Source organism: Lepus europaeus, chromosome 11 (assembly GCF_033115175.1).
Source record: "Lepus europaeus isolate LE1 chromosome 11, mLepTim1.pri, whole genome shotgun sequence".
Lineage (NCBI taxonomy): Eukaryota > Metazoa > Chordata > Mammalia > Lagomorpha > Leporidae > Lepus > Lepus europaeus.
In genome coordinates this window covers 66,463,096-66,483,775 of record NC_084837.1, presented here as the reverse complement: position 1 = coordinate 66,483,775, position 20,680 = coordinate 66,463,096, and the positions used below count along the sequence as shown (strand labels likewise).

The window sequence follows — 20,680 nt, the reverse complement described above, 5'->3', positions numbered from 1 at the left end:
TTTCCATACCTCTACAAATGTATCTATAACATGTATTATACTTATTTATTTACATACATCTCTCCAATAAAAAGTAAGTTCCTTGAAGGTACGAATCATGTGTTTGATACTGGAGATGCTTAATAAATATTTGCTGAATGAACTAAAATCTTCAGAACTACTTTAACATTTAAGCTTAGTTATCGCATTTCATGGATTAATTTTAAGAATTAAAAGAACTGGTCTAGGGGTCAGCACTGTGGCTTAGAGGGTAATGCTTCCACCTGCTGTACCAGCATCTCATATGGGCGTCAGTTCAAGTCCCAGCTGCTCCACTTTCGATCAAGCTCTCTGCTACAGCCTGGGAAAGGAGTAGAAGATGGCCCAAGTCACTGGATCCCTGCATCAGTTTGGGAGACCCAGAAGCTCCTGGCTCCTGGCTTTGGATTGGCCCAGCTCTGGCTATTGCAGATGAAAGATTCTCTCTCTCTCTCTCTCTCTCTCTCTCTGCCTCTCTGTAACTGTCTTTCAAATAAATAAATGAATAAATCTTAAAAAAAAAAAAATAGAGAACTGTACTAAGGTAATGTGCTTAAAGAGTAAAGGAGCTGAAAATTTACCATTTTTTTAAAGATGTTATTTATTTACCTGAGAGGCAAAGTTACAGAGAGAGAGGAAGAGACAGAAAGAGATGTCCTCCACCTACTGGTTCACTCCTCAGATGGCCACAATAGCCTGAACTGGGCTGATCTGAAGCCAGGAGCCAGGAGCTTCCTTTGGGTCTCCCATGTGGGTGCAGGGGCCCAAGCATTTGGGCCATCTTCTATTGCTTTAAAAGGCCACAGCAGAGAGCTGGATGGGAAGTGGAGCAGTTGGGACTTGACATGGGATGCCAGTGCCACAAGTGGAAACTTAACCTACTACATCACAACACCGGCCCCAAAATTTTACTTTTTAAAAAGTATATATTCATCTATTTATTTATCTAGCAGAGCAACACAAAGAGAAATAACTTCTAACACATCCCAAATGACCACAACAGGTAAACCTGGACCAGGCAAAGATGGGAGCCAGGAACTCCATCCTGCTCTCTCATGTGGGTAGCAGGGACACAGCTCATCTGCTATCTTCCCAGGAAGCTTCCAGCAGGAAGCTGGTTTGGAAGCAAAGTAGCTAGAACTCAAACAAGCACTCAGATACAGGATGCTAGCACCACAAAAGGCAGCCTAACCTGCTGAGCCACAACACAGATCCCAAGAAGCAGTGTTTTAAGTAAGTTCATCTAACTCCATAGCCTACCCTCTTTCTACTATTTCAGTATTTCTTTAAAAAAAAAATAGATTTTATTTATTTATTTGAAAGAGTTACACAGAGAGAGGAGAGGCAGAGAGAGAGAAGTCTTCTGTCTGATGGTTCACTCCCCAGATGGCCGCAACGGCCAGAGCCACGCCGATCTGAAGCCAGGAGCCAGGAGCTTTTTCCAGGTCTCCCACACGGGTGCAGGGCCCCAAGGACTTGGGCCATCCTTTACTGCTTTCCCAGGCCATAGCAGAGAGTTGGATTGGAAGTGGAGCAGCCGGGACTAGAATCAGCACCCATATAGGATGCCGGCACTTCAGGCCAGGGCGCCACAAGCACTGGCCCCTATATCAGTATTTCTAATACACTGGCAAATACTTCTCCAAGATGTTAACACATAAGCCACAGAAAAGGATTCTAGGGTCAGATATATCTTGGCAATACTAGGTTTACAAAGCTAAATAGAGGCCAGTGCCACGGCTCAACAGGCTAATCCTCCGCCTGTAGCTCCGGCACCCTGGGTTCTAATCCCGGTAGGGGTGCCGGATTCTGTCCCGGTTGCTCCTCTTCCATTCCAGCTCTCTGCTATGGCCCGGGAAGGCAGTGGAGGATGGCCCAAGTCCTTGGGCCCTGCACCCGCATGGGAGACCAGGAGAAACACCTGGCTCCTGGCTACGGATCATCATGGTGCGCCGGCCGCAGCGGCCATTGGGGAGGTGAACCAACAGAAAAAGGAAGACCTTTCTCTCTGTCTCCCTCTCTCACTGCCCACTCTGCCTGTCAAAAAAAAAAAAAAAAAAAAAGCTAAATAGAGTATTTATTTCTCTTACAGAACTTTTTAGTCCTTTAATGGGTTAATATGCATTAACCTATCAGGACATCTTGATTTTACATTATATCATCCAACCCTTCAAAAACTGCACTATTAAGACAAGTATTTAGCTGTTATGATACCAGTTAAGACACAGCACCTGACATCATAGTACTTGAGCTTGATTCCCAACTCCAGCTCCTGACCAGCTTCCTGCGAATACACACCCTGGGAGGGAGAAGGTGACAGTTCAAGTAATTGGGTCCTTGCTACCATGTGAGATACCAGAACTCAGTCCCTAACACCCATCTTCTGGCTGTAGACCCAATGTGGCTCTAGTCAATGTGGATAGGCATTTAGAAGTGAATAAATGGGAACACTCTCTTTGTCTCACTGCCTCTCAAATAAATAACTTTTTAAAAAATTGTGCAGTCATCTACAAACATTCAGATTACAATTTAAATAATCAGGCAACAACTATTAAATGATTATCTTCCATATGCCCAATACTATATCAAATACCATGGTAGATGCCAAAGTAGACATGATCTCTTGCCCTGAGCTAATCTGAACTAAATGATAATGAAAAGATGGGACATCAGTTAAGTCACTAAAAATACACAAAGAGAATTTAAACAAAAAATTTGTAAGGGCAGTGGGCGTTTGGCCAAGCACTTGAGCCACCAGTCCCAGTGCCCACACACCATACCAGAGTACCTGGGCTCAAGTCCTAGCTCTGCTCCCAACTGCAGATTCCTGCTAATGCATACACTGAGAAGCAGAAGGTGAAAGCTTCTGTAATTAGGTCCCTGCGACACAAGAAGAAGACCTGGATAGAGTTCTAAATTCTGGCATCAGCCTGGCCCAGCCTAGCTATTGTGGATATTTGGGAACTGAAACAATGGATGGGAGCTCTAGCTCTCAAATAAATGAAATAAACATACAAATTTTAAAACAGATGAAGTGGGGGGAAACATTTGGTAGAATGGTTAAGAAACCACATGAGACACCAGCCCTTATATTAGAGCATGTGGGTTCCAGTCTCATCTCTGCTTCAGATTTTAGCTTCTTGCTATGTGCATCCTGGAAGGCAGCAGATGACAGCTCAAGTACCTGGGTTCCTGTCCACCCAGGTGGGATAAGAAATGAGTTCCCAGCTCCTGGCTTCAGCCTACATATTTTGAAGGTGAACCAGCAGATGGGAATCTATTTATTTCTCCCTATTTTTCAAATTAAGTAAAAGAAAGAAATCTAAAAGTTCAAATATACATACATATAGAGGGAAAGTCAATACTGCCTCATCTTTTTTAAATATCTTTTTTTAAGATTTATGTATTTGAAAGGCTGAGTTACACAGAGGCAGAGAGAGGGAGAAAGAGAGAGAGAGAAAGTCTTCTATCCCCTGGTTCACTCCCTAAATTGCTGCAACAGCCAGAGCTGGGCCAATCCAAAGCCAGGAGCTTCTTCCGGGTCTGTCACACAAGTGCAGGGGCCCAAACACTTGGTCCATCTTCTTCCCAGGCCATAGCAGAAAACTAGATTGGAAGTGGAGCAGCTGGGACTCAAACCAGCACCTATATGGGATGCTGGCACTGCAGGCAGCAGCTTCACCTGCTACACCACAACACCAATCTCTTTTTTAAATAATTTTTTTTAAAAATTGGGGGGGAGGGGGCGCCTGGCGCTGTGGCTCAGTGGGTTAATGTCGTTGCCTGCAGTGCAAGCATCCCATATGGGTGCCAGTTTAAGACCCGGCTGCTCCACTTCCAATCCAGCTCTCTGCTTTGGCTTGGGAAAGCAGTAGAAGATGGCCCAAGTCCTTGGGAACTGCACCAGTTTGGGAGCAAGAGCTCTTGGCTCCTGGCTTCAGATTGGCACAGCTCCAGCCGTTGCGGCCAATTGGGGAATGAACCATCGGATGGAAAACCACCACCCACCCTCTCTCTGCTTCTCCTCTCTCTGTAACTACTTTACTTTCAAATAAATCTTTTTTTTTTTTTTTTGGACAGGCAGAGTGGATAGTGAGAGAGAGAGAGAGAGAGAAAGGTCTTCCTTTTTTCCATTGGTTCACCCCGCAATGGCTGCTGCGGCCAGCGCACCCTGCTGATCCGAAGCCAGGAGCCAGGTACTTCTCCTGGTCTCCCACATAGGTGCAGGGCCCAAGAAGTTGGGCCGTCCTCTACTGCACTCCTGGGCCACAGCAAAGAGCTGAACTGGAAGAGGAGCAACCGGGGCAAATAAATAAATCTTTTAAAAAAATTTTTTTGTTTTCATTTTATTTGAAAGGCAGAGAAAAACAGAGAGAGAGAGAGAGAGAGGGAAAAAGAGAGAGGGAGAATCTTCCATCCACTGGCTATTTCCCCAAATGCCCACAACAGACAAAGCTGGGCCAAGCCAAAGCCAGGGGCTTAACTCAATATGGGTCTCCTAATATGGGTCTCCCACATGGCTAGTAGGGAACCAACTCCCTGAGCCACCATCTGGTAACTCCCTGCATGTGCACTAGCAGGAACCTGAAAATGGAAGCAGAGCCAGGTCTCAAACCCGGGGATTCTGATATGGATGTGGTATTCCTAAGTTGCATCTTAATTGCTGCATAAAACACCTGATCTCCAGTGTTGACTCTTTTGGCAAAAACAGTATAAAGCAAAACCTTAAATTCACTTGAATTAGTTTATATAGATTGAAAATCCCTGGTGAGGGTGAGGGTATCAAGCAAATAATAATAATATTAATAATCATAAATTAATACAAAAATCATCTAGTTTTAGTTCACTTTAAAAATAGTCAGAGATTGGGGACGATGCTGTAGCATAGCGAGAAAAGCCACCACCTGCAGTGCCAGCATCCCATATGGGCACTGGGTCAAGTCCCAGCTGCTCCACTTCCAACCCAGCTCTCTGCCATGGCCTGGGAAAGCAGTACAAGATGGCCCAAGTCTTTGGGCCCCTGCACCCACGTGAGAGACCCAGAAGCAGCTCCTGGCTTCAGATCGACACAGTTCCGGCCTTTGCGGCCAATGGGGGAGTAAACCAGTGGATGGAAGACCTTTCTCTCTCTGCATCTCCTTCTCTCTCTGTGTTAACTCTTTCAAATAAAAATAAAAAAAATTTTTGACAGGAAGAGTGGATAGTAAGAGAGAGAGACAGAGAGAAAGGTCTTCCTTTTCCGTTGGTTTATCCTTCAAATGGCTGCCACGGCCAGTGCACTGTGCTGATCCGAAGCCAGGAGCCAGGTGCTTCCTCCTGGTCTCCCTTGCGGGTGCAGGGCCCAAGCACTTGGGCCATCCTCCACTGCCTTCCCGGGCCACAGTAGAGATCTGGACTGGAAGAGAAACAACTGGGACAGAATCCGGCACCCCAACCGGGACTAGAACCCAGGGTGCCGGCGCTGCAGGCAGAGGATTAGCCTAGTGAGCTGCGGCGCCGGCACTTTTTTTTTTTTTAAGATTTATTTATTGGCCGGCGCCAATTCCCTCTCTGTAATTCTGCCTTTCAAATAAATCTTTAACAAAAATAAAAATAGGTCGGTTTTGTGATGTAGTGAGTTAAGCTGTTGCCTGCAATGTTGGCATCCCATGTGGGTGCTAGTTTAAATACTAGCTATTCCACTTCCAAACCAGCTGTTAATGCACCCAGCAAAGCAGGAGGAGATGGCCCAAGTGCTTGGGGCCCCTGCCACCTATGTGGGAGACAAGAATGAAGCTTTCGGCTTTAGCCTAGCCTAGTCCCATCCACTGCAGCCACCTGGCCAGTGACCCAGCAGATGAAAGATCTCTCTCTCTCTCTCTCTCCCCCTCTCCCTCTCTCCCTCTGTAACTCTACCTTTCAAATAAATAAATCTTTCAAAAAAACCCAAATAGTTAAGACATTCCATTTCAATGATCTAAAGAGAATATTGAAAATTTTTCTGGATTCGCTCCTATACATTATAAGCATTACAGAAGTCAATCAGCATAGTGAAAGTAAAATCTTTCCCTCTAGGCCAAAGTTTATCATCTGCTCTTTCAGATGATAAAAAATTGTTTACTACAACAATTTATCGTTATTTCAGTCACTAAAAGAATGCTTTTAAGGAGCAGTATGTATTTAATGAGGTTGAAAACAAACATAAGACATTGATAAAATACGCTTGTAAAATGAAAAAAATCTTTTTAAAAAACCCTGAAAAGTTTTTTTTAAGCCAGATTATGATTAATGGTTTATAATTACCATTTTTATTTGCTGGTGAAAAAAAGTTGAAGACAGGAGAAAATATGGTCCCCAACAATGTAGTCCTTGGAGGACTGCCAGAAGAAGGACTATCTTCTAATTTTCCATTTTGCTTTACATGTTGATTTGTCATTTCGTAACTACCAGCTTCTAAGAAAGAAACAAAGGGAAAAAATTGTCATCCAGAAAACACTAACTTTTCAGAAATATACTACAAATCATTCATTTTTCAAATAACCATCTTTCTCCTCAAAATACTTCTTGAAAATTGATTAATGTTCAAGAGAGCTTATCAAGTAAATCCTGAAGCAAATCACTTGTAAATAAAATCATCTTTATGCATAAATGCATTCATAATGCTTTGTAGATGTTAACATTGACAGTTTTTCAAAGTAGATTTACACCTAAAAATATACAGACCAGAAGGCTTCAGAAAATCAACACAATATGTAACAAAAGAAAATTTTTTGTAAACATGCAAAAAAGTTACCAGTATCAAATGCAGAATTCTATTTTTGTTTACCATCAGGGGTACTATTAGAAATAACATGGTTCTAGCAAAAGATACATAGAACAGTATCAAAGATTTTTTATAAGTATTGAATCACCATTTCAGAGTAGTTAGGCAAAATAACTAGTTGCTTTTAAGTACCTTTACATAAAAAATTCTCACAGATTTTTTAAAAGCAGTAAAAATAAAAATCAAACACAAGTTTTGCTTAATCATCTTTTGATCCTCCACAACTTTTCTTTGTTGTGTACCACATCTTATCCCTTCTTCATTGTAACTCTTTTAACTTGCTTCTCTCCTTTTCTCCCTCCTGTTCTATCTCAGTGTCTTTTTCTCCCCACTGGAGAAGAGATAAACAGTTATTGCTGCTTTGTTTAAAGTAACAGTTGGTTAAAAGAGCACATCCCGCTCTGAAGTACTGTTCTTTATAGTTTCCTGGGCCTGTCTTTAGTGCTTTTCTCCTATTCTTTCCCATCTATATGTAGGTGTTGACAGAGTTTATAAACAGCAGTAGTATTGACATTTGAGCCTGATTAATTCTTTGCTTTGAGCTGTACTGGGCAATGAAGGATGTTTAGTGGTATCCCTGACAGCTACCTCATTAGATACCAGCAGCAACTCCTCCACAGGTTGATAACCAGCCTATCACATGGGAAACAAAACCACCCACAGTTAAGAACTACTGGCATAAGTGATACAAGTATCTGCTAAGCTCTTACACAGTATGATCAAGAAACAAATTTTTGTACATACTTCAATTAAGTCACAATTATTACTGCTTTAATAAAGGCTGGTTCATATACATTTGTATGCTAAATAGTATAAAGCTATTTATTTTAATTCATGTCAGGTCAAAACTCTGCTTATACCTAAATAAAACAATATCTATAGATTAACAAACCTCCATTTACTTGACTTTTCCGTCTTACTCGAGATATCTGTTTGTTAGGCTTTTCTCCTGTTCTTGGAGTTGATGTGATCAAATTATTATCTACATCCCGCTCAATTCTACTCCGTTTCGAAGGATTTTCTCTCTCTTCCTTAAGGAATAAAAAAAAAAAATGCACTGAACACAGTAATTCTGCCATTTAGGTTACACTTTTAAAATGACAAAATATGATATGCATGGCTTCCAAATATTTTTGCACCTAAAAAAAACAGCATTTAATTCCATTTTCTACAAACTTTTGGAAGTACTTTCATACTTTCCCATTTTTTTTATATTTAGGAGAAACAAAATACAATTAATATCAAAAAGTGGTAGAAAACAGGAAAAGGGTCTTAATGCAACTGCAATATAGAAATACAATTACAGCATCTCCACAATTCAGATCCTTTCCCCAGCGTCCATTAAATTTTCTATGTTGTCAAAATATTGAATTGTATAACATGCTCTGAATTTTCAGCAATTTTTCTTTATTTTAGAACAGTTTTGGGGGCAGCGTTGTGGAGTAATGGGTTAAGCCACAGCCTGCAGCATTAGCATTCCATACGGGTGCCACCTGAGTCCTCGCTGCTCCACTTCCAGACCCAGCTCCTTGCTAATGCAACTGAGAAAGCAGCAGAAGATGGCCCAAGTCCTTGAGCCCCTTGCACCTGCCTGGGAGACCCAGAGGAAGCTCCTGACACCTGGCTTCAGCCTGGCACAGTCCTGACTGCTGTGGCCATTTGGGGAGTGAACCAGCAGATAGAAGACCTTTCTCTGTCTCTCCTTCTGTCTGTAACTCTTGACTTAGAACATAGATCACTTCCTTGAGTGTTCAGGGTAGTATAGTCACACTGAATTTGCTGGTACTTTATATATTATCAAAGAAATAAAGTCTGCCACTGCCACACCACACCACCCATCTCAATTATTTAAATACTCAAAATACCCCCAAAGAGTCTACCCTTCAGCAAAGCTCTCTATTTTCTATCTTATATGGAGTAACTCTACCTGACGAGTTATACTATTTTTCCATTATTATTGAAGAGAATAGGTTACTTCCAAGCATTATATTAGCCTTTTTCTTCTCCATTTATACATCCACTATTCTCATTTGCAAAAATTTTCTGTAGTCAATTACATTTCCTATAGTAGTTTTCTTACATTTCTTTTTTTTTTTTTTTAAGATTTATTTAAATGAAAGGCAGAAAGGCAGAGAGAGAGAGGTCTTCCATCCACTGGTTCACTCCCCAGAAGGCCACAACGGCCGGAGCCACGCCGATCCGAAGCCAGGAGCCAGGAGCTTCCTCCAGGTCTCCCACACGGGTGCAGGGGACCAAGGACTTGAGCCATCTTCTACTGCTTTCCCAGGCCATAGCAGAGAACTGGATCGGTAGTGGAGCAGCTGGGACTCGTACTGGCACCCATATGGGATGAAGGCACTGCAGATGGCGGCTTTACCAGCTACACCACAGCACCGGCCCCATTTTTTTTTCTTAAAGATTGTATTTATTTGAGCTGAAGAGTTACAGACAGGGAAAGGGAAAGGCAGAAACAAAGTCATCCATCTGGTGGTTCACTCCCCAGATGGCCACAACGGCTGGAGCTGGGCTGATCCGAAGCCAGGAGCCAGGAGCTTCTTCTGGGTCTCCCGTGCAGATGCAGAGGCCCAAGTGTTTGGGCCATCTTCCACTGCTTTCCCAGGACATAGAAGAGAGCTGGATGGGAAGACTAGCAGCAGGGACTAGAACCGGTGCCCACACGGATGCCAGTGCCACAGGTGGAGGATTAACCCACTGCACCACAGTGCTGACCCCGATTTTCTTACATTTGTGTAACACTGTCCCATAACTCCTTGCTGTTTTAATGACACTAGTTGAAATATTTGTAAAAGAAATGGAGTAATTTTTTGAATCCATATACTATACATAATTTATAAATGTAATCAATACTTTATTATATAACATCCACTTTTTTGTATTTCATGATTTTACTTCACAGCAACCTATAAATTATACTATCACACATTTTTTTTCTATCTTTAGGATTTATTTATGTATTTACTTGCGAAAGTTATAGAATAGGAGAGAAACAGAAAGAGAGGGAGGGGGTCTTCTAACCACTGGTTCATTCCCCAGATGGCCACAATGGCCAAGGCTAGGCCAGGCCAAAGGCAAGATTCAGAAACTTCCTACAGGTCTCCCACTCAGGTGCGGGTGCCCTAGTCCTTGGACCATCTTCTGCTGCCTCCCCAGGCTCATTAGCAGGGAGCTGGATCAGAAGTGGAGCAACCAGGACTTGAACTGGTGTCCATATGGGATGCCAGTGCTGCAAGTAGCACTTCACACACTACACCACAGCATTAGCATCACCATGCATTTTTGTTTTAATTTTTTTAAAATTTATTTATTTTTCTGAAAGGCAGAGGCAGAGATAGATAGGTCTTCTATTAGCTGGTTCACTCCCCAGAGGGCCATACGCCTGGAGCTAGGCTGATCTAAAGCCAGGGGCCAGGAGCTTCCTCTTGGTATCCCAGGCGAGTGCAGGGGCCCTAGAACTTGGGCTATCTTCTACTGCTCTACCAGGCCATAGCAGAGAGCCAGATCCAAAGTAGAGCAGCCAGGACCCAAACTGGCGTCCATATGAGATGCCAGAACTGCAGATGGCAGATGGTGGCTCTTACCCACTAAGCCACAGCACTGGTCCTCCCATTATGCATTTTCTAAAGGTTGAAAATTATAATTTTGAAAAAAACCTTGGTACTGTAAATGGTAAAAATAACCATCCTAGCACTAGTCTCCATTGAACATTATAATTTTGAAACAAGCCTTGGTTCTGTAAATGGTGGAAATTACCATTTCTTATGCAAATATCATTTACCAATCAATATTAGGTAGCTCCATCCAAACAATATGGCATTATTACACAAAATAATGCCCTGGTGATCCACAAAAGTCTTTAAATTTTTCCTGCTTATCATTACTTTTGCATTTTAAATCTATTTATTTGAAAGGGAAAGAACTAGAGAGAAACTGAGAAATACCTTACATTCACTGGTACACTCCCCAGATACCTATAACGATCAGGGAACTCAATCTGGGTCTCCCACATAGGTGACAAGATCCAAATAAATAGGTTTCAAATATAAAAGCAATAATAAGCAGAAAATATTTGAAGATTTTTATTGAAAATCAAGGCATTACTTTGTATAATAATACCACATTGTTAGGCCAGCACCGTGGCTCAGTAGGCTAATCCTCCGCCTTGCGGCGCCAGCACACCGGGTTCTAGTCCTGGTCAGGGCACCGATCCTGTCCCGGTTGCCCCTCTTCCAGGCCAGTTCTCTGCTGTGGCCAGGGAGTGCAGTGGAGGATGGCCCAAGTGCTTGGGCCCTGCACCCCATGGGAGACCAGGAGAAGCACCTGGCTCCTGCCATCGGAACAGCACGGTGCGCAGGCCGCAACGCGCCTACCGCGGCGGCCATTGGAGGGTGAACCAACGTCAAAAAGGAAGACCTTTCTCTCTGTCTCCCTCTACTGTCCACTCTGCCTGTCCAAAAAAAAAAAAAAAAAAACCACATTGTTTTGATGTAGCAACTTAAAATTAAAAATCGTTGAATGGTATTTGCATAAGAAATAGTAATTTCCAATATTTCAAAATTATAATGTTCAATGGAGACCAGAGCTGTGATGCAGAAGCCCCAAGTTGTGCCTCAACCACTGTGTCAATCACCTGCCCCCTGTATCTCAAAAGGAGATGTCCATTACCAGAATATATATCGGCTATCTAAGAGTAGAAATAAATTAGCGAATATTCAATTACACTAACCAGCCTTTGAAGAAGATTTTTAGTATAGCTACTATAAAATAAATACTACATATACTCCTAAAAACTGGATATTCTGTAATACTAAAACTATCAAGGTTTATGGACAAAAATGTCAAGGAGCTGAGAAGGGTAGGCTGGGGTAAATAATTTAATGCCCCTTGAACTTTGTAATGATAGTACTAACAAAAACAAAGATTAGGACCTCCAGAAGTAACACTGACATCTCAGCTGGAAGGTAAGAATAATGAGAGGCCAGCGCCACGGCTCAATAGGCTAATCCTCCGCCTGCGGCGCCGGCACACAAGGTTCTAATTCCGGTCGGGGCACCGGATTCTGTCCCGGTTGCTCCTCTTCCAGTCCAGCTCTTTGCTGTGGACCGGGAGTGCAGTGGAGGATGGCCAAGTCCTTGGGCCCTGCACCCGCATGGGAGACCAGGAAAAGCACCTGACTCCTGGCTTCGGATCAGCACGGTACGCCGGCCGCAGCAGCCATTGCGGGGTGAACCAACAAAAAAAAAGAAGACTTTTCTGTCTCTCTCTCTCTCACTGTCCACTCTGCCTGTCAAAAAAATAATAATAATAATAATGAGAATGACACCTCAGGACATAACAAAGGTATTAAAAACAATGAAGCAAGAAACAAGGGTTTATAGGACCTGAGAAGTGGAGTATAAGCCACGTGGGGCTGCTGTTAACATGGCAACAAGAGAAAATGCAAACCACCACAGTGAAGGATTACCTGCTAGATCAGAGCATACCTTTCTGGGGAGGGAGGCTTACACTGCAAGTTATCACTTTCTTTAAAAAAAAAAAAAAAGGAAGGGAGGGAGGGAGGAAAATTTATTATTATTTAGGGGACATTGCTGTAGTACAGTTTTTCCTATCACAGTCCACTCCCCAAATGCCAGCAACAATGAGACTGAGCCAGGCCAAAGCCAAATGCCTGGGAACTCCATCAGGGACTCCCACATGTCTGGCAAGGAAGCAGAGTGGCTAAGGACTGGAATGATCACTTCACTATGGGATGCTGGGGCCCCCACCAGAGGCCTAATCCATGGCATCTACCCCTTGTTACCACTTTCAATTTATAAAAACAAGTGAAAGGGCTTTTGCCAGTGCAACAGCTGAATTCAAAGTGTTTCTTTCCTGATGAAATATAAAACCCAACTCCTTTCTCTCTGTCTCTCTCTCTCTCTCACTGTCCACTCTGCCTGTCAAAAAAAAAAAAAAAAAAAAAAGGAAGCTATTAAGGTCAATATTGAAAGTCTGTAGTCATGGACAATTAAATCCTACTCTTTAGAAAATGCATTCAGGGGCCAGCGCTGTGGCGTAGCGGGTTAACACCCTGGCCTGAAGTGTCTGCATCCCATATGGGCACCGGTTCAAGACCCAGCTGCTCCTCTTCCAATCCAGCTCTCTGCTATGACCTGGGAAAGCAGCAGAAAATGGCCCAAGTTCTTGAGCCCTTGCACCCACTTGGGAGATCTGGAGGAAGCTCCTAGCTCTTGGCTTCGATCGGCGCAGCTCCTGCCGTCGCGGCCAATTGGGGAATGAACCATCGGATGGAAGACCTCTCGACCTCTCTCTCTCTCTCTGCCTCTCCTCTTTTCATGTAACTCTGACTTCCAAATAAATAAATCTTTTTTTTTTTAAAAGAAAAGTAATAAAAAAAAAAAGTAATGGTGTAAAACATTAAAAGAAAAAGAAACTGCATTCAAATGTGTGGTAATGATCCAATTCTGAAAGACAATATAGCAAGACCACTCAATCCTATTCTTTCTCAAGCATTGAACTACAGGTGTGCAGCATATAGTAATATTTAAGTTTATGATGGTGACCCCATAAGATTACAGAGAAGGGGCCAATGCTGTGGCACAGGTTAATCCTTTGCCTGCAGTGCTGGCATCCCATAAAGGTGCAAGTGAAAGTCCCAGTTCTGGCTGTTGCCTATTGTGACCATTTGAGGAGGGAACCAACAGATAGAGGTTCTCTCTCTCTCTTTCTCTCCCTCCTCCTTGTATTTCTGCCTTTCAAATAAATAAATTCTTTTTTAAAAAAGGTTACTATAAAATAGTATGCCATGTTATCAGCAACAACTTCACATATTTCATGTTTACTACATCTCTCCCTTTTTCTTTTTAAAGACTGATGTATTTATTTGAAAGGCAGAATTACAGAAAGAGATCTTCCATCTGTTGGTTCACTCTCCAAACAGGAGCTGGACTGATCCAAAGCCAGGAGCCATGAGTTTCTTCTGGGTCTCACACATGGGACCAGGAGCCCAAGAACTTGGACCATCTTCCACTACTTTCCCAGACACATTTGCAGGGAGCTGGATGGGAAGTGGAGCACAGTTGTGACCTTATACCACCTAGGTCTGTGTTAAATATCTCTATGATGTTCTCTAAATGACGAAATTGCCAAATGAAGTGTTTCTCAAAACTTTTACTGTCATTAAGTGATGGGCATAATCTGGAGACAGTTTCTGGACATGGTTATAATTTTTAGAAAAACTAGGAGAAAAAAGATTTTTACATTACTGTATAGGTTGTTTCACTAAATCTAACAAGCTACAATGTCTTCTCTGGAATCTGTAATTTTCAAAGTTGTCTTTAAGATAAGCTTTTAAGCAGAAAATCCTAGGAGCGTACAGTTTTTGCTTTTTTGTTTAATATTTAATTATTTGAAAGGAAGAGTTACAGAGAAAAAGAGGCAGAGACACAGAAACAGAGATCTTCCATCCACTGATTCACTCCCCAAATGGCCACAATGACCAGGAGTAAGCCAGGCTGAAGCCAGGAGCCTGGAACTCTGGGTCTCCAATGAGGGTGGCCGCGGCTTAACCTGCTATGCCGCAACTTCCATCCCAAGGTAGTATTTTCAAATCTCTGAATCATCAAGTAAAATAGATACAGAACTAAAGAGACAACAAAAGAACCAAGAGCAACATTGCCAACAGAATTAGGAGACAAGGTTATTTCCCACAAATTCCAAACTGCAAGCAGATGAGGAATAACCAAAGGCATAATACCTAAATACCCATAAACAAGACTGAAGAAAGCAAAGTTATGAAAGAAGGCAGATCTTAGAACACATTTTAGAACAAGAAAATCCCAAAATACCTATCAGGTAGATAATCATCAGAATGCAAGGCAGGCAAATTTGAGAAGAGCAAATCAAACAGGGGAAGAGGAGTTGCTGCCCTATCAAATAATAAAATGGGTCCATGTTTGCTCTAATGAACTCTCGAAATTGGACAACTATGGCTTCCTTTCTAGAACAGAACTCCACACACTGAGAGAGAAGTGTTAGGAGAGGAATCAAAATCGACAACAGCTACAACAGAGGGGAAAGAAAGAAGTTCCAGATAAACTTAGGTAGGGATAACTAAAGAGAATTACTATTTTTTTAATGCTACACAAAACAAAACAAAACAAAACAAAAAAACAGTTTGAAAAAAATACCCTAAACTATACAGAACCTTCTATAATCCTGCAACAGAAATTAGCAACCAAAAGTATAGAAGTCGTGGCATAGCAGGTAAAGCCGCTGGCCACCTGTGATGCCAGCACCCCATATGGGCACCAGTTCACATTCCGGTTGCTCCACTTTCAATCTAGCTCCCTAAAAATGGCCTTGGAAAAGCAGCAGAAGATTGTCCAAGTGTTCGGGTCTCTGCCATCCACATAGGAGACCAGGAAGAAGTTCCTGGCTCTGGCTTTGGCCCACCCCAACCCTGGCCTTTGTAGCCATCTGGGGAGTGAACCAGTAGATGGAAGATCTCTATCTCTGTCTCTGACGTCCAAATAAATAAATAAATCTTAAAAAAAAAAAAAAAGTCAAATCCTATACAAACTTATTATTTTTTAAAATGTTTACAATTCTTTTTTTTTAAAGATTTATTTATTTATTTGAAAGTCAGAGTTAAACAGAGAAAGAAGAGGCAGAGAGAGAGAGAGTTGTCTACCATCCACTGGTTCACTCCCCAATTGGCTTCAAAGGCCGGAGCTGTGCCAATCCGAAACCAAGAGCCAGGTGCTTCTCCCAGGTCTCCCATGTAGGTGCAGGGGCCCAAGGACTTGGGCCATCTTGTACTGCTTTCCCAGGCCACAGCAGAGAGCTGGATTGGAAAAGGTGCAGCCGGACTAGAACCGGTGCCCATATGGGATGCCTGCACCGCAGGCGGTAGCTTTGCCCACTACACCACAGCACCGACCCTATAAAATTATCATAATGAAACACATAGAGTAGAATAACACATTTAGTGATAACAGAGACTATCAGAAAAATATACATAGAAAATTAGATCAAAATTATAGCCCAAAGATACTAAGAAAATGATGAGATACACATGAGTTAGAAAAACTCAAAAATTATGAACACCACTAAAAAAATCAGAAATAGGGGCCAGAGCAGTGGCCTAAAGGGTAAAGCCGCCTCTGCACCTGCATGGGAAGACCCAGAGGAAGCTCCTGACTCCTAGCTTCAGATAGGCGCACCTCCAGCCGTTGCAGCCAATTGGGGAGTGAACCAGAGGATAGAAGACCTCTCTCTCTGTATAAATCTGACTTTCAAATAAATAAATAAACCTCAAAAAAATAGAAATAAAAATAATTTCAGATGACTAGACTAGAAGTGATTATGTACTTAAGAGATACATAGAGGCTGAGGCTGTGGCTTAGCTGGTAAAGCCACCGCCTGCTGTGCCGGCATCCCATATGAGCACCGGTTTGAGTCCCAGCTGCTCTGCTTCCCACACAGCTCTCTGCTATGGCCTGGGAAAGCAGTATATGGGAGACCTGGCAGAACCTCCTAGCTCCTGGCTTCAGAGCGGCGCAGCTCCGGCCTTTCCGGCCAACTGGGGAGTGAACCAGTAAATGGAAGACTTCTCTCTCTGCCTCTGCCTCTCTAACTCTCTTTCAAATAAATAAATAAATCTTAAAAAGAGAGAGAGAGAGAGAGTGATACATAGTTTGAGTGTTGGTTGAGTGTTATCAGATAACCAAAAATTTATTTATCTACACTTATATGCATTTCATGGCATGTATAAAAAACAAAAAAGTTACACAGAAGGTAAAATGAGGGAAAATATTTTAAATGAAGAAATAAAAAGAAACTGAAAAGCATAATAAACACTGAAGATAAGCAAAGAATATACAGCAGACAAAAAATAGAAGAATGAAATCAAACCAAAAGCACAGCAACGCCAGAATACCAGAAAATTTAAACAAAAATATTTTTTTGAATTTGAAAAATCTACTCTCAGAAATTTTTTAATTATAACATGTTAACTACAGATACCATGCTGCATAACAGATCTCTGGAACTTAATCCTCCTACCTAAATGAAATTTTGGTTACAGCCATCCTAGTAAATGTGAGAGACATCTATCTCATTGAGGTTTTGATATGTATTTCCATAATAACTGATGGCACTGAGCATCTTCTCAGGGCCTGTTTATCCTTCATGCATTTTTTTTGAACAAATATCTGTTAAGAGTCTTTTATTAAATAAAGATATATTTTATTCATTTGAGAGTTACAGAGAAAGTGAGAGATAGATATAGATAGAGAGAGAGAGAGAGAGAGAGAATCTTCCATCTGCTGGTTCACTCCCCAAATCACCACAACAGCTGGAGCTGTACCAGGTAGAAGTCAGGAGCTTCTTCTGGGTCTCATACATCAGAGCAGCGACCCAAGCACTTAGGCCATCCTCCACTGCTTTTCTAGGCAAATCAGCAGGGAGCTGGATCATAAGTGGTGGAACAGCCAGGACTGGAACCTGTGCTCATTAGGGATGCCAGCATTGCGGGTGGAGGCTAAACCTGCTATGCCACAATGCCGGCCCCTGTTAAGAGTTTTTGCCTGCCCCCCCCCCATAGGATTGTTTTTCCATCTTTTGATCAACATTTCTTCAACCCCAAATAAAAAATATTTGAAATTACATAATGAAAGAGAACATTATTTTCCTAAAGCTATCAATCCAGAAAAACCAAGACATATTCTAATTCTAAACTTAACAGAATTGAAAGGAAAAAAAAATCCTTTGGAGAACAAGGCAAAACAATTCATTTATAAAGGGCAAACATCATCATCAAACATTTGGCAGCAAAGCTTTCATTTCAGTTAAAAATGGAGTAACATTTGAAATAACGAAGAAAATAAAATATGATGGCTTTCAACATGCAAAAAAAGTCCAACTTGTTTTACAATACCAGGACAGTCCTGATTTCCAAATCAAGACAACTAAACACCAAAAACCTTCAAGAAACAAAAAACATGAAACAGCCAATCAACTCCAACAACACAAATTATTGTTTTTCCATTAAAAAAAAAGTCTATACTTTTCCACATTAAAAGATAGAGGAAAATAGGAGGAACACCTCAAAAGAAGTAGAAAAGCATTTGCAAAACTCAACAAAAAGATAAAAACTTTTTTGCAAACTAGTAAGAGAACTTCTTCAAATCATAACTGAGAAACATTTATCTAACATTCTACCTAATGAAACAAACACTTATCTCCTAAGATCAGCAACAAGGCAAGAGTATTTCTCTCACCACTTAAACTAACCATTGCATTACAGGTATGAACTAATGCAATAAGTGAAGAAAAACAAAGACAGGGTCTGGCGCGCAGAAAAGGGAAGTAAAATCTATAGCACACAACATGCTTATTTATGTATAAAATCCTATATATGATAAATGGAATATGATACATTCCAAAAGATTAGAACTATCAAGTAAATTCACCAACTTCACATACCAGATCAATATAGAAAAAAATAAACTGTATTTCTATATATCAGCAACAATTAGAAAGTAAAACTTTTAAATGCACACATTGTGACACAGGCTATGCTACCACTTAAGATGCACATATCCAATGTCAGAGTGCCACCTCCACATCTGATCCAGCTTCATGATAATGTACGTGGGAGGTAGCAGATGATGGGCAAGGTACTTGGGTTCTTGCCACCCACCTGGAAGACCCACATGAAGTTGCTGGCTCCTGGCTTTGGTCTTGGCTGTTCTAAGTATTTGTGGAGTGAACCAACAGATGAAAAATATCTCTGTTTCTCCTTCTCTCTGCTTTTCAAATACATGCATAAATAAATCTTTCATCAAAAATTTTCAATTTCTACTATTTAAAACAGTACCATAAAATATCAAATATCTAGGAATAAAAGTAATGAAAGCTAAGACTTCTATATTACTGCGATAAATTAACACCTATATTAGTGAAGATACTTTATAATCATGAATTGGCAGACTCAAGATGTCCATTCTCACTAAATAATCTACATTTCAATAAAAGCTCTATCATAATCCCAAAAGGATCTTTTGAAGAAATATACAAACTAATTCTAAAACATATTTGAAACTATAAAGGATCTAAAATAATAAACTTGAAAAAGCCTAAACTAGAGAACTTATGCTATCTCATCTGAAGACTCACTATAAACACTACAGTAATAAAAAGTGCAGTACAGGTATAAAGATAGACATATATGTCAATGGAATAGAATATTTTCAGAAAAAGATCCATATATATAGCCTTTTGGCTTTCAAAGAAGGTATCAATCAAATGTGGACAGGGAAGTCTCTAGCAAATGCTATATGATTAACTAGATATCCATATTGGGGGTAGGATAAACCCTTCCTTCTCTCTGATTTTTTAAAAGATTGTATGTATTCATTGGAAAGGTATAGTAACAGAAAGGGAGAAACAGAGTAAAAAAGAGATCTTCCACCCACAGGTTCACTCCCCAAATGGCCGCAACAGCAGAGGCACAGCCAGGCTGAGGCCAAGAGCCTGAAACTCAATCCAGGTCTCTCATGTGGGCAGCCAGGGCCCATGTACTAGAGCCAATTTCCATTGCTTTCCCAGGCAAATTAGCAGGAAGTCTGATCAGAAGAGCAGGCAATATGGAATTGCCACTGTAATATTGGATGCCAGTGTCCCAAACAGTACCTTAACCCAATGAACCAAAAACACTGACCCCTGATTATTTATATATGTATTTGCTATAGTCTCATGGGTTATTCTTGTTCTAGACATTATTATCTACTACCACCCAAGCTTTAGAATGAGACATTTCTTCAAGAATCTCAGCTCCTTTTAGTGAAAAATAACAATTAGAAACCATGATTTGGATGCTAGGTGCACAAAATTCAGAACACAAAGCAAATATATATATAAATAAATGCATGCATGTAGAAGTATGTATAGGGCGACAACAGAGTGACAGAAAGCAAGACAAAATATGAAAAAGTACCAAAAATAGTTGTCTTCTCATTAATTCAAACCAGTATAAGCTTATTTTTCATCATACAATACACAATAAACTATAAAATAGGCATATAATAATAAATTTAAAATGTAAATAAATTTACTGCACTAAACCAGCTGTTAAAGAAAACATCTAGAGACTTATTTATGGGAACAACTGAGATTTAACTTTCATAGGGAAAAAGAAAATTCTCAGATAAAACTATGAAATCTGGCAATACAGAGGTTAAAAATTTAGAACAAAATTTTCCTCTATTTTTCAAACCAGGGGACACAATTCATCAGTAGATCATGAAATCAAAGTATTAAGATAAACCTGTAAAAGAAGAAGGGTGGGCATTTGGTACAGCAGTTAAGACAGTTCTTGTGGAGCTAGTGTTGTGGCCTAGCAGGTAAAGACACTGCCTTCGGGGCCAGCATCCCATATGGACACTGGTTTGAGTCTTGGCTGCTCCACTTCTGATCCAACTCTTTGCTGTGGCCTGGGAAAGCAGTGGAAGATAGCCCAAGTCCTTGGGCTCCTGCATCCATGTCAGAGATCCAGAAGCTCCCTGGCTCCTGGGTTTGGATCGGCTCAACGCCAGCCATTGCAGCCATCTGGTGAGTAAACCAGCAGATGGAGGATCAATCTCTCTCTCTGTCTCTCCCTCTCCCTCCCTCCCTCTCTCTCTCTCTCTCTTTGCCTCTGCCTCTCTGTAACTCTTTCAAGTAAATAAATAAAGCTAAAAAAAAAAAAAAAAAGGCAGTACTTGCTGCACCCCCATCCCATATTGTAGTGCCTGAGTTTAAGCTCCAGCTCTGTTTCCAATTCCAGCTTCCTGCTAATGC

General features: G+C 41.2%; 1 protein-coding gene across 3 annotated transcripts in view; it reads right to left on the bottom strand.

Moving 5' to 3' along the window:
- Positions 1-20,680, bottom strand: part of CTDSPL2 (CTD small phosphatase like 2) — a 100,740-nt gene that overhangs the window by 37,708 nt on the left and 42,352 nt on the right. For 2 of the 3 annotated variants that reach the window (XM_062205814.1, XM_062205816.1), the window contains exons 3-4: positions 7,713-7,851; positions 6,301-6,450 (exon numbers count right to left, since the gene is read on the bottom strand). In XM_062205814.1, coding sequence (XP_062061798.1) covers positions 6,301-6,450; positions 7,713-7,851 — 289 coding nt within the window. The remainder of the gene's footprint in view (positions 1-6,300; positions 6,451-7,712; positions 7,852-20,680) is intronic. The other variant, XM_062205815.1, reaches the window with a different exon arrangement.